This window comes from Bombus huntii, chromosome 4, assembly GCF_024542735.1.
Source record: "Bombus huntii isolate Logan2020A chromosome 4, iyBomHunt1.1, whole genome shotgun sequence".
Classification (NCBI taxonomy): domain Eukaryota; kingdom Metazoa; phylum Arthropoda; class Insecta; order Hymenoptera; family Apidae; genus Bombus; species Bombus huntii.
Genome location: NC_066241.1, coordinates 7,206,227 through 7,223,760, shown reverse-complemented (window position 1 = coordinate 7,223,760; position 17,534 = coordinate 7,206,227). Strand labels below are relative to the sequence as shown.

Below are 17,534 nucleotides of genomic sequence, written 5' to 3'. Positions count from 1 at the left end.
ATCCCTTTCGTTTCTCGTCTTATATGAAATCCTACCAATGCCTACATCGTGTACTCTTCAGGTTACGTTCAAATAAATTTTCGACAAGCATTTCACAATATTAAAAAAGCAGAAACGCCTATAGTGTCTTTATCCAATTTCCGATTATGCAAATGTTAATCAAAATTGCTCTATTTCCCGTCAATCGAGTATAAACCATCCGGAGTTTGGGTAATATTTTCCAAGAGATCGAGCCAAGGGAGTCTCGCTTGTATCCACTGGAGTATCCTCGATTTATTTGTTATCCTCGAGCGATTTGTTTGCACACTAACCGTCGAGTTGGCGTGCTCGAAATCCTGCTCGAGCTTTCCGCTCGTCGACGGGGTCGTATTCTTGTTCCTCACGGTCACGTTGTGCATCTTCTCCTCCTCTGACTCGTGTAACTCCGTCACTGTATCGATCCCGCTCGCTTCCGGTAACAGGGTCGTTGATTCCTTAGTCGCCGTCGTCGTAGTCGTGGTGGTCGTCCTAGTCGTAGTGGTCGTCGTATCGTCCTGCGACGACAGATCCTCGATCACGTTGATCGTCGTCGACTCGCCAACGCTGTTCGTCGAGAAAATCGTCGACGAGTCATTCGAGAAATCGTCATCCTTGATCGACAAAGTTGATTCCAGCGTGGTCGAGTCCACGCTCGTCGTTGACTGTAAAACGATGTTTATCTATACGGCCTCTTTTCTTTTTTAGTTTCCGTCGATGTAATATCAAAGATATTAGAAATATCTAGAATGTTAGAAATCTGAGAAAAATAGGAATGATCTGTCTCGTGTCTACTTTGCGAACGTTTCACGAATTTCTTCGTATTACTCAAGAATTACCTCTTCGACGATGACGGGAGTGGTAGTGACGATTGCCGGGCTAGATTTCACGTAGTCCACCGTCTCGAGGATCTCGTTGTCCATGATGTCGGTCTCGAAGGTGGATGGCCAGGATGTAGAATCGGTGGAGACCGAAGATTCCTCCACGACCTGCCTCGTACTAGAATCGATTCGTTCCTCGACTACTCGATGACCGCGTCCCTCGACCAGAGCATTCGCGTGGGTTAGGTTTGTCTGATCAACTGCCGGCTGCATGGAATATTCGCCATTATCAGTTTCGTTGCTATATAATCTTGATCACCGATAGAAAGGAATGGCTATCAGTGCTTCGTATGAATAGCGAATTAATTGGAAATGGTCAGTGATAGAGTTATTCGGTTGTTAAGCGAACGAGTTATTAAGTGATCGAATTGTCGAGTTCACGACTCATTGGATATTGAGAATCGTCGAGCAATTAAATCGTAGAGATTCGCGTTATGCAAGCATTGTACTATTAAACGTACTAATGGATCACGGGGTATTACGACAGTTTGAGATAGATCGGAGTTAGATAGGACGATCTGAAAGATATACGGATTTACGATATACGAAACATAGAAAATATCACGAGATATAAATAATTTAGAAAATATTCATATCGATATAAATTCGTGTAAACGTGTACGATCTACCTATTAACTATCGTGACAATATTTCTAAAAGTTGCGCGACAAGACAATGCTCGTTGTCAGTGCACTTCCAAATTTATCAAAATTAACAAGCAGACATAAATGTCAACCGTTTGTCAATAAAAAATATCGACGATTGAACGATCAATAAGGCAGTTTATCTTAACCGGACGCGTCTGATCGTCTGATAGGCACGAACCCCGATTTCACCTGTCATCCATCGTCATAAAAGACGGTTTGGTTGGTACGTGGCCGATGCCACGTGATTTACAAGCGGGATGGAATTTAATTAATGCAATCCTGCCACGAGCGGACGCCGTGTCAGACATTTAACTTAGTTAGTCGAGGAACGCAACGCGATGCATTCCTCGCCGAGAGATCCGTCCTCCTCGATGAATCGACTCTGTTCTCATATTTGTTAGCCGACTGTTACCCGTTCGAAACAATTATACGATCATTTGTCTCGACGATTTTGTCGCTTAACGTTCGATGCTTCGGAAACTGTTCGTGAAACGGAAGATGGATTAGCGTTTCAGCTTCTTGCGTTCCTCTCCTCAGCTATTTGTAATTAAAAGGATATTATAGTCGCTGTATTAGAACGTGTGCAGCGTGCGTTGAAGTTCACGAGATATTGATCAGGTGATGGAGTGGAAAATTCACGAGATACTGGTCAGGTGATGGAATGGAAAATTCAAATTTGAGAAAATGATCGTGTCGTTTTGAATAACTTCGTTGTAACGTTGAGTAGGAAATGGAAAAAATGACGAGGTGAAATTCATTTGACGCTAAAAGTACCAAGTTGAAATTTACGAGAAGATGATCTCTTATTTATTAAGAAAATGATCGTCTCGTATTGGTCGGTTTGTTCCAATAACTTTTAAGCGTCGATTAGCGAACAGAAGGAATTATTTGAATACGTTAAAAAGTTAGTTATTCGTTATATGAGAATGCCTGAAGAGATTAAAAATAGGAAATGAATGAAAAACGTACAAAGAAATTGGTCTCCTTGCGAAACTTGGCGTAGTCCTTGCTGATGAACGCGTACGAGGCGTAGTTCTGGGTGGCCTTAACCTCGATGCTACCGCCTTGAACGTTTAATCTGTCAGTTTCTTATGGCATTCGGGCTAAAACACCTAGGTGGTAATCAGGGTTGTGAAAGAGCACAGGGTTTTTGCTGGGCGCCCCACCCGGCTTATGTGTCTCCGTCTTTTCTTTCCCGACTCCTCTAATAAGCAACACGGAAGGAAATTGGAACGATCGTTCGCCTCCTGTGTCCGGAAGTGCTGCCTAAAGTCAGCTCGTTCAAGAAACTACAAGATTTTTCCCAGAAATAATATTTTTTACTACCTTCCTCTACGGTTTACCAACGACAAATATTTATTTCACTTTAATTTCATCCAAAATGTATTTCACTAACTTGAAATCTTATTTTAATAAGTTTTGATTAAATATCTGTGGAAAGACCGTTGGTGGTTGATAATTAAATTTCGAGGAATATCATTATCGTGGTTTTTCGAGCTGAAAGGAAAAATTAAAATTAATTTCACTGAAAAAAAATGTATTTTAATAAAATCTTGTAAGACTTTATGTTAATAGGTTGCTGCAAATTTCCGTAGCATGATCCTTGGCATTTGATAATTAAACTTTGAGCAATGTCGTTATTGCGACTCTTTTACGGCCGAAACGAAAAATTGAGGTTGAGATAAAAATTCCAATCTTTTCCAGAACCATGAAATCGCCGAGGATATTATCCTTTTCACGGAATCCGGATACTCAACCGAGCATTTAAATTTAATGATTTTCCACGCGATTCCACGCTTCCTGCGCGATTTCCTAATTCAATCCAACTTCCGCCGTTTCGTGACGTTTTCAAGCTTACGAGATTAAGTCTGGAATTTTTATGAAAAACGGCATAGTTATTTGCGCGTTTAATTCTTTTCGCGAAACAATAAAACGTAAAAAAGGGACAAAGAATTAAAATTTGTTGTTTTCCAGAAAATGGAAACTCTCTGTTCGAATTTATTTAATTCTGGCCGATTCGCTTCAATTCGAGAGTATTACGATGTTCAAAAAAATATATAAAGCTTTCCATATTCCCATTTAGTGACCTGTTGGCCATTTCACGTTCTCATTCACTAACTCGATTCAAAACTTATTCGTCCGTACCCAGGGTTTCCTGCTAAAAAATTCACTCGATGCCTCCGGAGAAATCCTCCAACTTCAACTCCAATATCTTCGTAGTAACAAACCATCGATTTCATACCCCATCTTCGCGCCCTACCAAAACTAACTTTGCCCATGAATTCCCTGGTACCAATTTCAACGACTAGCCCAATCGATCAAAAACGAGGTTTGATTTACGATTTTCTATCTTATCCTTGATCGTGCAAGGATCTTTTCGTCGTCTGTTTAGCAGCGAATCCTCAACAGATCGTTTCAATGACGATCCATCGTTTTAAATCGATAATCTTCATGGGTGAATTCAAAGTGCCTTTTATCCTCTTCGATTTTCAAGGAAATGCAAGATTTTTCTACGTACAAAATTCAATAGCATTTCGTTAGAAGAAACAAGAAAATGAACTAAAGAAACGATAAAAGCCAGATGCGTGTACTGTCCAGTATCGTTATCAACAATCTCAAAAGTAACTTTCAGATAAAAATGGTTCCATTTTGCGCAGCGAGAATTGACGATTGTTAGTATGAAATTTAACGAGCTTGCTAGATGAAATTTTTCCATTTCTCTCGATATATTTCCGCCAGTCCTGTCGTCGTTTGAAGCAAAGGAAACTGTTATATTTGTTAAATTAATTTCAGTATCCCTATTTTCCTAGGGAATAGAATCGTAGCCGAAAAGAAAGAAGAAAAGTTATACGCGAATTAAAAAGTTCAACGTGGAAGCATAAAAGATGCAACTAATAAAAATCGTCTCTAATGAAAATCCTCTCTAGACCGAATATTATTTGACAAAAGAGAGGCTTCAGCCGTGTCACAACGACAGAGTAATTTAAGATACGCGATTTACCACGTGTACGATCGTTATCGAGGAAGAAGCGACGATAGCATCGGTGTGAAGCATGATTGACTCAGAGACAGGTTACTCGTCTTAGGGTGAGAGTAATTGGTCACGAACCGGAAAACACAATCCGGGCGTGTCAGTCGGGCGGGGCAAAATCGCGGCAACCCTGATGCGAAGGCATTACGACTCACTGCAGTTATAGGTGGATGGACAGCAGTGTCCCTCGCGTACGATCGGGCTGCAGCCTTGAAGAGGAGGTGCACAAGCAAGAGGCACGCAACGTACCGCGCCCATCGCGCAGAAACAGTTATCACAGGCGGCCTTCCATTCGATGTCCCGAACCATCTCACCCTCCTCGTACACTCTCGAACCCACGCGACACCCTGTGAACCAAACCTTTTTGTTAGCTGAAGAATTTAAACGATAAATTACGTAACTGGTCGTAACATACAACGGTTACAAAGAGCATTTGGCACACCAGTCTATTTGCTATAACACTTACATATTAATTAATTAAATTTCGTACTCTCGCGCGACTACAAAAATTTGACACTATTCGAGCGAATAGAATCTGTTAAACCTGTTTAAAAAACGTTTCGTTGGATGATAAGGATCCTTGGCGTTTATACGACTATTTCGTTGATTCATTCAGTCGTTGGGTATATTTGTTAACAGCCCTTATCCTACAAAAATCCCTTAAATCCGACACATTTGATACGCACGACTTTCAAATCGAATACATACGCTATACTTGAAGTCTCAATCTATTACAGCCCTATTCTCGGAAATCGAAACAGGATCACTTCGCTAATCCGCTAATTTAACTTTCCGATCACCTCTCGTTCGGTTCGAAACGCCGAAACGGTTCCGAGGGTAGCAGTTTCGAAATCTGCTCTCCGGAAGCTGTCATAAAGCAACGAACAGCCAATCTCCTTGCGCCATCGCCGAATACGGCGATTGGACAAAAAGGACGTAGGAAGTCAATATCGATCGACGAGACGATCCTAACTTAAGTTCTATCGAGAAGATACCGCCCTGAGGCCGTTATTAGACGCCTTGCTGTCGATCGATGACGAGAAGCGAACAATGGGACCCGGTGTTCGATCGTTATTCAGTGTTTTCACGGCGGACTTGCAGTGGACGAGACTTTAGGCGATGCCAGAGGAGGCTAGTTTCGAGGATAGTTTGCTGGCAACTGTGCGGGATTAAGTCGGCGCGCGGCGGTTCGAATGGACTTCTAATGGGGTGGAAACGAGGCTTTGGAGGGAGGTTTAAGTTTTGAGCGGCCGCGTGTAACTGGCCGTTAAATGGACAAGCAACGGCATCCGAGAGTGTTGGTCTTTTGGTAAATGCTGAAAGGGGTATGTGGTTTCTGAGGGTGGAAAAGTAAAGTCACGATATAGCAGCTCGATGCTGGAATATGTAAACTGATTCTCTACATAGACGCGAATAGCTTTGTGTATAATATCTCTGAAAAATATATATAAATATAAATATAAAAAATCTCAAAGGGATGAATGTATCGGAAATACGAAAAATTCTGACAGAGAAAATAAGTATATTTCAGGTATCATTTTTGCCAGGTAAAGACACGGTATAAGTACATTCTTTATATGTGGATACGATTAGGTTTCTGTTTAGTACTTTGTCATACGTAATATAAAAAAAAGGAATATACAGGGTGGTTGGTAACTGGTGGTACAAGCGGAAAGGGGGTGATTCTACGCGAAAAAAGAAGTCGAAAATATAGAATAAAAATTTTTTTAATTTTTCCATCGAGACAAGGATCTACAGTGAGATCCGCTATAACGAGACGCGATAAAGTGCACGCGTATCGAGCGAAAATTCAAAGTCGATTTTCTCGAAAACAAAGCCTCGAACGAAAAATGTTTATTCTATATTTTCGACTTCTTTTTTCGCGTAGAATCACCCCCTTTCCGCTTGTACCACCAGTTACCAACCACCCTGTATAATATAAGATGTATTGAAAATATGTAGAATCCAGACAGGTGAAATGGATACGCTTCGCGTGTAATTCTTTATGAGCGGAGACACGGTATCTCGATAGCGAAACGAGCAGAGCGATTCTCTATTGATTTGGTAAAGTAGATTTTTTGTTTTCGCAGGTTAAATATGAAAAAGGCAACGTGAAAGATGAATTTAAATAAAAAAAAAAAAAAAACAATCTGTCGATAGAATTTAAAAAATGAACTAGAAATGGCAAATTGAAATGTCAATTGCACAAACCCAATCAAAATAATTCCAAAAGAACACACAATAGTACACTTAAAAAAGATCAATCAAAAAGCTTGTAACGAAACGTTGTAAAATAAAAAAAGCGTACGAAAGTTGCGCGATAAAATTGTATGGAAATACTTTTAATACGAAAATACAGATAAAAGTACTTTTTCGAAACGAATGATAATAATGAAGAAGGAGTAGAAAAATCCAGCAGATAAAAACGTCAGCTCTAAGTAACTGCAGGGATGTAGTGTCGAAAGCAAAAATTCGCGGAAGTAAAACAAATGTTGCACGTCGTCGTTTCACGCGTCAGATTTTCCGGGAAACATGATTTCTCATTTCCACGGAAGAAAAGGGTGGCCGCCGTCGTAAAATTGAATGAAACTGGGCGTTAAGTGAACGAGCGGAGAAACGGCGGCCGCTGTCGTGGTGGAAATCTTTTCGAAGCACGAAGTGTCACGGGATAACGTAACGTCGACTGGCAGAGCGAACTATTATTGCATTAAAACGTTTCCCTTCAACTTTCTAACGCGCGTGCATGTGTGTGTATGTACGTGTTACGTACATTATCCTCCATAAGTACCAAATTTGATCATCTTTATTATATGGGAAACGTGGAAAACACAGTCAAAATAGGTAAAAATTTCCGCTTGTAATATCTAACATATGAAATATAAATGTCTAGAAGTAGGTTGAGAAAGATTAGAAACGACGTTATATCTTACTGCTAGGGTTAACTTGCATCAAGTTATTGCCTAGCGCGATAGATACGTAGATACACGAAATATTTAATAAAATTCACCCATTTATCGGTAATTGTTTATTTGTTAGTGAGAACTTCATATTTAATATTTCCAATAATATAATATTATGGTGATATGAATTGGCCGTTAATTTTTTATAACGACTCGTTTTTAGTCCTACCAAGTAACCAGATACTTTTACAGGGTTTTAAAAAATGAACGATATTTTTAAACTGTGGCAATATACAAAAATATAAATACTGTGGTTGAGCGTAAGAGAAGCGAATACATCAAAGTCTTTAAATGTTTCGTCGAATATCCGGTATACGAATCGAACGCTCTTTAAAATTCGACTTTCGAGTTAATTCAGTATTTCCAATCGCCTATTTATGCTCAACGTGTAGGTTAGTGATCGTCTGGCAAACAGAAACAGTCGGTTCGGTTCCGTCTTTTCTGAAAAGCCGCTCAGACAGAGCCGGCCCTCTACCCGGTGAAAGTTGCGACGAAAAGTTTAACGCGATAAAAAGGAAAGTTTGCTTCGGTCGCTGTATCAGCCGCTTTGGAAGAAGCCGACTGGCTCTCTCCCTCCATTCGGCTTGCTGGCCGAGTTTAAATTTAAGCTCAGCTTATGAGGAAAAATCGCATCGCAGCGCAAAATCAGCGAGACGTTGCATGGCGAACTTTAATCCCTTTAAATTGCGTCAGGTTTTATCGCGTACCGAGTACCATCTAATTATCCTTACGAAAGGCTTTTTAAGAATTCCTCTTTCGTCTCTCTTTTTCTGCCCGTTATGAGAACCACTTTTTGTTCCGCATCTTAGTTATAATTGAGAAAAGTTTTACTACGCATACGTGCAATACATATACGTACAATACTGTCTACGGAATGCTAAAACAAGCGCGAAGGATATTGATCGTACAGGTACTATTCTGGACTTCAAGCCAATGAAGAAAGTCCCTGCATAAAAGCTTCCTTCGACGCTTATTTTTCAAGCTATAAACAATTTAATTTTACGCTAGAGATAAACTACTAGACCAGTGGAACCGGCTAACGAACGATCCATTGTATCTCTGAATTAAAAATATTTCTTATATGTTGCATATTAAAATACTCTTTTTTTAACCACCAATTTTACAATCCTTCGCACACGAAAGCAAATACTTCAAAGACGTAAGATTGAAAACTTCGGGAAGCAGAAACTTCCGGAGCTAAAATCTTTCGAAAATTGCAGGGGTGAAAATGATAGTTGCGTACTCCGTTTGATTCAATGAATAATTCGTAATTGCAATTGCTTCCGAAACCTTTGAGATTCGAACGTACGGCTTCTTGACTCAGCTTCTTCCATGCAAAAAAAAAAAGGAGAAAGAAAAGAAAAAGGGGGAATAAATGAAACGTTTCACTCACCGTTTCCCGTGATCGGCGCCAGCGTCGACGAATGGAGATCTTAAAGAACAGAGAAGAAGAGAATGCGGTATGAGTTATTATTTGGATTCGCGGCGAATGAAGACTACACTCACGGGTGCAATTGTAGGCAACCGGGCAGCAGGAGTGCGGGGCATACAGTGGAGTGCATCCTGGCAGGGGCAGCAGGCACTTTGGTCTGATGCATTTTCTCGCTCCAGAGATGCAGTAGCAGTATTCGCATCTACGTGAGCCCATCATCGCCGAGCCAGGCCCGTATCTCACGCCCTCATGCAGGCAACCTGATTGTTAACACCACCGACCATCAGCCTGATGTTGAATCTTTTAACTGCAACCACTCTCGAACGTGGTCTGCTTTGAGAAAGCAACTTTACTTCTTACTCGCGCTATATGTACCTTTCAGAGCTATACTATTGAATATTCTGAATGAATACATTGCTTATCTATGTTAAAAAAAAAACTGTTAATAAATGTCGTTGAGTCTCATTTCAGTGGGACTTGAAGATATTTTCAAAAGAAAGAAGATGCACCGATATCTTTCTGAATCAATGAATACCTCGTAATTGTAATTTTTTTGCGGATTTATAATTCCAAATCCTTAAGTCTAAGGTCTTAGGATCGTGAGATTTTTTAATCTCGAAAAGTAAAACCATTTGAACATTGTAAGGAGTGAAATGATAGTGACCTATAAGATAAAGAATAAGAAGGAAAAGAAAAGATAGATAAAGAACCTAGTTCGCAATTCTAATTTGCGATTGTAGCTTGTAGAATTATTAAAAAGATTGCACACAGGGTAGAAATAACAGGAATGGGTAGCAAACGTTCGCAGAAATTAAAATCCTACAAGCCTTAATGGTAAGTTTGCTAAATTGTGGGGGCCAGATAGCAGCAACTCTAAATCATAGGTTATAGGAGCGATAATTTTCAAGTCGTAAACTGTAATACCAATGAAGTGGAGGGTAATAACAGCACTAGCCCTCGAATAGTAGGCCGCGGTAGCATATCGTAGATTATGATAACAACGAAGAAGGTGTAAACCACAGTTTCCCTTACGTCGTAAAGCACAACGACCATTCTCCACTCTATAAACTTGCTAAAAATAAGTGCAAGCACATCAGTTTCGGCAAACTTAGTGGCAATGTTAACAATCTTATTCCGATAGCGATATTTCAACGCCTATTCGATTACTATTCTCTAATACCATAACAAGTTGCAAGAACAATATCCAACATCGATATAATCGTTGCCCAGCGAGTTTCGGGTGTCTCTAAATTCCCTCTGTCTACAGTTCTGCGATGATTACCTTGAAAACGAGAGTTCTGAGGTTCCTCAAGCTTCTCTTCTGCCTCCACGTGAACGTTAGACCTTCGTAGCATGTTCATGGCGTCACCTGAAAATGTTCATTCGTCTTTAACTCTCTGTATCCTGAATAAATTGTTTATTAGAGCTTTTTTATTGAAACTAATAATATCTAGTATTAGCAAAGAAATAACTCGGTTCAAATACAAAGGTGTATGCCGAATAAATAAAATACAATTATTATATTATATCGTTTTCATCGTTCTTTGCTAATATTACATGTTATTTTACATTATATAATTCTAATTTAGAACAGATTGATTTCGCGATGTATAACATAACCGAGCAAAGTTGAGACATTTTTCATAATCGTACTAACGTGTCTCGCTGCAAATTAATTCTGGGCAACAGACGTTCTCTCCAGGCGAACGAACGCGACATCCGGTGGGTGGTGGGTTTGGCAGTCGTGGACAAACTCGAAGACGACATCTCAGCGCACCGTCACTGCACCTGCACTGCAAGCAGGGCTCGGACGTGACCACCGACGTGCCCTCTTCGTATCTGCGACCCTCGTACCTGCAACCTGCGACAGATCGTTCCGTTTCAATGACCACACTGTCCAGAACGTGTAGCATAACATAGTTTATACACCACCATGCAAAAATTTAAAATCACTTTTCCAATTTTATTTGTATCAGATGACGTGGCGAACTTTATCATTAATTAAAAATTCGTTTCGTAAATTACGGATCATAATGTCTCGTTCTTCGATGCAACTTTTTACTAGGAAACGACACATATGTATATTAATAATTTATCAAAGAAAGAACATTTTAGTAATTATATTTATTCGGATTCTTGGATTTTATGGAATTCGAAATCTTCGCAAGAAATGTCTACAAGAGTACTTTCATGACACTGTGCATTCCTAAGCACGTACAGTTATAGAAACAATTTCTGATTCTCTGACTAATAGCTTTACACGAACACAGGTTACAAGCGAACAAAATTAACGACGATACACGCGTCTGATGGAACATAACATAAAATGAAAATGTAATAAAGGAAAGGTAAACTAGCGTCTGTTTAAATTTAATTTCAGTTGTCGAAATTGCGATGTTTCCAATCTTATTTGATTTCGGTATCCAAATTTTATTTGAAATATGGAAAATAAATAGGAGCACTCGGTATATCGTATTAACGAGTAAATTTACGAATGAACACGAGGATTAATTTTAAAATACCGATAATACTTATTACTATAAATAAAGGTAATCTGTGATTGGATATAGAAAAAATAAGCATTTACGAATCAATATTTCCACGTTATCAATTTGTGTCGATGAAGAAGGATAAAAAAATAAAACTGAACATTCAATCCAATTTATCGTATCATCAGTCCTCAAACGTTACTCTGCTCTGCGAAAAATATTTTAAATTTGCAAATAAGGGAATTTTAAATACCAAAGTGGAGCGAAATTAATACCTTAAAATTGATATTTCGGACACAAAACTGGGCCAACATTAATACTCTAAACTACGAAACTCGTCCAAAAGAAAAATTAAACATTCAAAAAGACAAAAAGGACATTTAATTCCATTTATTGTATCATCGATTCCGAAACACAATCACAAACAAATGAAAATTTAACTGTATAAAATGAGATAAAAATCATATAAAATATAATACACACGAAACGAATCAAAATTAATCAGTAAAAAAGGATAGAAGGGAAACTAAGTGTTCAAAATGCAAAAGCGATTTAAACTATACATCGCTTTATTTTCTAGTAGATCGCTTCTAGCTCGATTCGATGGTGAATGACTCATTTTGCTCGAATTTCCAGGTGAATTTTCGACGCACCGGAAGCGTGACCGGTTTCCCTTTCAAAACCTATTCCACCAAGTGAATAGGATTACGCGGAATCACCGTGGAATAATTTGTAATGGAGCTGTGCACGCTAGAATAACGCGATCGTGAAATAACCCCTGACTGCCTCGTAACGATTTTTTCGGTTTGAACAAAAAAAAAAAAAAATTTCGTTGTTGGCCTTTGTTCGACGCGCAGGATCGAACAAAAGGGGAAAATAAAAAAGATATAAAAAATAGAGAGAGAGAGCGTAGAACCGTCAGAGTGGCTTAAAGTGCAACGCAGCCCTGCGATAAATTCATTTCCGAGCCACTGAAGGTGTATGGCGTGCCCAATTTGTAGCTAAATGTGGCTCAAGACAAGGGATCCCGTCAATGAGGATAATAGGATTTCAGTGTGAAAGATACCACAAGATGGAAATGAATGTGAATGTTTATCGCGTGACACGTGAAACTGATTTATTCGCGGAGAGTAGATTATCGAATGTGTTGCGAATTATAGAGACATTGATACATGGAAATTGGATGATGAGAATCGATAGTAATATGATGTAACGTCGAATGATTTTTCTTTTTGCATATTGAAAAAACATTCGAGGTGTAATTTTTTCAGTAAGAAGGTTTAATGAGGGATACAGATGTATTAGTAATGTATTAATGGTCGAATGAATGAGGACAGGTACTTTTATCGAGTGGAATGGCCACGCGATTGTGTGTCTGCCCAGGACTGATCGTTTCTACTTGCTATATTCTTACTGCGAAATCCATGAGTTTAAAGTATTTGAACAAATAAATCGAGATGAAATAGGGAAAATACGTTGCTACAAATAGTCAAGAAGTCAGGTTTCTAAATATTTTCACAACATCCACTGCAGGACTTTGTAAATGCATTATTTTATAAATATTTCCACCGACGTATTGGAACATTCTCTGTAACATCTATTCGACGAAACGATTCGCTAAATCTTCTTATCCACGATTAATCAGAAGATTAATTCTCCAAATGAAATTCTCCAAATGAAATCAAAGTCGCTGAGACAAAACTTTCGTAAATTTTCCCTTCGTGCAAGTAACGGAGGAAAGAAACAAAGTTGCACTATCGATTTTTTGTGTGGGAATTTCTTCCTTGCATTCCTAACGACTTCGAGAAAACAAGCAGAAAGTTGAGGAAATGACAACAAAAAGAATTAGGACGCCATTAGTTGTAAGAACCGGTAAAGCTCATATGGAAGAAACTAGTCTATTGTTGGGTCCATAAAAGAACAGAATCAAGTTGCCTAGTGCAAAGCGGACAATGGCAAAGGAACGGACGTGTCTTGGAAAAACGATCTCATTTTCAGAAAAGAATCGAATGAGAAATTTGTTGTAAGGAACTTCAAATTGCCCTTCGAGCGTCGGTGTGCAAAGATTACAGGAAGGGTCGTCGAAGTCATAGTGAATAAAGTTACTATTCGAGATAGTCCTATACAATTTACTCTAACTATGGAGAAACTATTGCACAACACTGATCGTTTTTATCCTATCAATTTACTTTACTTTATCCCCTTCCCCTCGCTACGGGACTGCGGATTCCTATGCATTTTTAAATTTTCTAAACAAACGTAAAAGAAAATGAAATTTAAATAAAAGCTCGTTTCATCTATCAAATATTACAGTACATATTTTATTTCGAATGTTTTTTTTATTTTTCCATATCATACGCATCGTGCGCATTTCTATACCTTTAAATTTCACAAAAATCAGAAAAATTCGTAGTCCACTGATCGCTTTGAATTTCCAATTTCGATGAAATACGAATAAAGACAATTTACACGGCCTTTTTCTTTCTTTTGCATTCGTATACAAAACGGAAAGTGTGAGTTACCATTTACAGGTACAATGGTCGCCACCATCACCTTGTACCAGAGACAAAGGTTATCCAGCGTGAGTACCCGGCAGCCTTGGTACCCGGTCTCTCGCGTGTGTGAAACGTCACGTTACACGCGTTATGCTCTCTTGCCGGCGGCTGAACGCCAGATCGGTCGAGAGACGGTGGTTCGTGGAAGGAGAAAGGTTGAAGGAAACGGCGAGAGGATCAGAGGGAAATCACGAAGGCAACTAAGGAAAGGAACCACACGGTGTACCAAAGGCGCCGGAGGAAGGGTGCATAGGAAGTCGAGGGCAGAGTTCGCTCCATTCATAGCTTCGTATGCACACGCCACACTCGAATGCACACGTGCACCGCTGCGTTTGACGGCGATGCGTGCATCGTGATGCCGGCCAGTGACTCTCAAGGCCGAGCACTGCTCAAGACCCGCCTCTATAATTAGCCGAGTCAAGGTTTTTCATTCTGATTCTCCTGCATTTCGCCGTATTCGATCGTTCAGACTTCGAGAATTTGTTGGTTTTCGGGATCCTGGGGCTTCTTTTATAAGCGTAACGATCGTATCGATAGCCTCTAAGTGCTTAGCATAACTGTGAAGTTATAGAAATTATTTGTATAGCAAGTTGGGACGTATTTGCTATATTCTTTGGAGTTTTGCTTAGTTAGAGTGATTGAGGTAAATATGACGATCGTTTGTATAGTCTTCGTGCTATGGAAATATTTAGATTGCTAAATAATAGAATATTCGTCCTAGCGTGGAAAGAATAAATTTCTAATTGCGATATTTATTAGCTACTCGGAACCTCGTTTTATCATTTACGTACTCTGTGTACGTAAATAATAGCAGTAGTACGAATTGGACTGAATGTTATCAGGGCTTTGCGATATCTTGCGAGAGTACCATCACGGATGTTGGTAAAGTCTCTTTCGCGAATCCTCGTATGTCGATCCTTATCTAATATTAGAAACTGGATTGCAATATTCGTAGACAGCAATTAAAATGGTCAGAGTTTATGCAACAGCCGTGGTATAATGAATTTTCACAGAAGAGAAAACAAAGACTAACAGGAATGTTCATAAACCGTACTGTATCTTATTACATCCTTTCCTTCCTAACAATCTTCCTTCGCATAAATTATACTTATCTTCGATAATTTTGTGTTTGTAATCACGACAATGTGTCGTGATCTGAGCTATAATGAGAATATAGAGATTATGATCGAATGGATAACGGGGTCTGTGCCTCTGTCTCGAACAAATTATTGTTCATAAAATTACAGGAAGTAATACTGATCGAAAAAATGAACAATTAATTTCCTCCTTCCTTCCTCCTTCGTCATATTCCTCTGTCTTACATTTTTCTAGGTTAATTCGAGTTTCATCCGTATAAATTTAAAAAGAAGAAAAAACACGCTACTTTCTCAGGCAAAGAGCTATCCTGTAAAAATTGCTTTTTCTACGAAAAGGGAAGGATACTGTCCCCTGTAAAAAAAAGGTATTCGCCCTTTTTTAAGCAGTGCTTTCTTCCCAACAAACTGCTTTCTTTCCTCGAGGGCAATCTTTATAGACTCTACTCCTTTGAGAACGCTATCAAAGAAGAGGATATTGGTAAACTCGATGGCAAACCTTTATTACATTAAATTTAAAGAGGCCACTTTTCGTTGTTAGAGATCCATTTGCATAATCGATGTTACTATCGAATAACACACGGTTACTTGCTATGCGGGCTCAACGGGCTTAACACGGCGTAACCACAATTTTATCTCGATCACATTGGATGATTTAAGTTTCTTACATAGTAATTATTTCCTTAAACATTTCTTTTCGACGTGAGATTCAGTTCTCAGGATACTGAAAGCAATATACAAAATTACAGAATTACAAAATTTTCCAATAATCGTATTTCAACAATATAGGATCCAATTTCCAAACCATTTAAGAGTCGTATTTTATTTTGACAAAACATCGACCATCCTTATTCGATCCAATTTAATTTCCTAAACCACTCAGCTACGAAATCACTTAAATGATTCGTACCCCAAAAACCGATATATCTAGAGCTTCTAACCATCGAATCACTTTTGCCAAAAACCCAAAGTTCATCCTTTACATCCTCGAGAACTCTTTCGCCCAATCGAATTCAGTATCCCAAACTATTCGAAAAAACGTATCCTGAAGACCTAAAGTAATCCAATAATTCGCGAAGAAGAAATAAGTCAAGAAGCAAAATCACCATAGAGGTTCCTCGGGACTTTCGACCGAAGAAAGGCATCGCGAAGATGGGCCGCGAGGGTGCGCTTTTAATTAAAACATGGCGCTGGGAGAAGGACGATCGGCCGGTTATTAATCGGACACGATCACGCGATATTTCCTCGCGATACGTACGCCAGCCGGCACGAATTTATCGTCGCGCCACGGCTGATTTATCAGCCGGAATCCGATTTATCAGCGCGACGCAGCCGCGCGAGATCCTCGCGATCCAGACGCGGATTGGTCAATCTGCTCGATTCATCGCGACGCCGGCCCACTTTTTTTGCGTTTTCATCCACCCCTCGCTCTCTATATTTCCATCTTGTTAAGAACACACAGCTGGCCTGGCGCTCTGACAATTTTGAGATCGAGATCGTTCTGATTTGTTGTCGAATTGGACATGACGTGTTCCGAATTGAGGTTAGGTTCATTCACCTCTCGGTGCGTTTCGTACGTTCAGATTTGAATCGTTGAGGATTTCTGATTTCTTGATTTCTCGGGATTTCTCGGGAGTTGAGATAATTCTGAACGATACCAATATAAAATACCAACATTTGATATTGGAAATAATGGCGTAACATTAATTTTCCAGCAAATGAAATTTTATTTAAAATACTCCAGACGAATCATCTTTATTGAATCGTTAATTAAATTCCCAACCATCATTCGTTGGTAACTCGTTTGCTTTCCAAAGTAAATGATTCGCGAATTTTGTACAGAAAATCTCTATCCTCTTCGCAAACATTATTTCATCGTTGCTTCAATTTCCGGTGAATATTTCGGAGCTTCTTCGTTTTTCGTAGCTCGGTTCGACAAATCGAATCGCGGACTTCCGGCTATTGCCGGAAGCGCAACTCGCCAGACTCTACCTCTGGACGATTGGTCGTCTTTCGAAATTGAGTTCAATCATACGTATGTATATTTGTACAAATTGAAATACGTAGTGGAAATTACCCTGTTTTGAACCAGTTCGAGTGGATTTAACTTGCATGTTTGCATTTGGATATGATACTTTGGAATAGGTTAAAACGTTTAGTTAATATATTGTCGGTCGTTGAATTATCATCATTTATCAACAATTTCGCTGAATTATTTCTAATATCTTTGTTTACATAATATTTGCATTTCCCGCTCAAATTTTATCCAGGCCTCAAAACCATTTTAATCCTCGTGAAAGAATCAAATCCTCTGACAAATGAAATATCGTATAATTCCATTGACACAGAGAGCAATAGAAACAGTGGCTATTTTCATCTCTCCAGCTTCGTAATTAAATAAATCCTTTCGCCTTGAATTTGATAAACTTG

The 17,534-nt window shown here is 39.2% G+C and overlaps 1 protein-coding gene across 2 annotated transcripts in view; it reads right to left on the bottom strand.

Annotated features, from left to right (window-relative positions):
• The window catches only part of LOC126865206 (uncharacterized), a 52,615-nt gene that overhangs the window by 7,518 nt on the left and 27,563 nt on the right, over window positions 1-17,534 (bottom strand). For both annotated transcript variants that reach the window (XM_050617448.1, XM_050617449.1), the window contains exons 2-9: window positions 10,624-10,827; window positions 10,249-10,335; window positions 9,041-9,226; window positions 8,928-8,966; window positions 4,730-4,921; window positions 2,513-2,607; window positions 855-1,103; window positions 312-680 (exon numbers count right to left, since the gene is read on the bottom strand). In XM_050617448.1, the coding sequence (XP_050473405.1) occupies window positions 312-680; window positions 855-1,103; window positions 2,513-2,607; window positions 4,730-4,921; window positions 8,928-8,966; window positions 9,041-9,226; window positions 10,249-10,335; window positions 10,624-10,827 (1,421 nt within the window). The remainder of the gene's footprint in view (window positions 1-311; window positions 681-854; window positions 1,104-2,512; window positions 2,608-4,729; window positions 4,922-8,927; window positions 8,967-9,040; window positions 9,227-10,248; window positions 10,336-10,623; window positions 10,828-17,534) is intronic.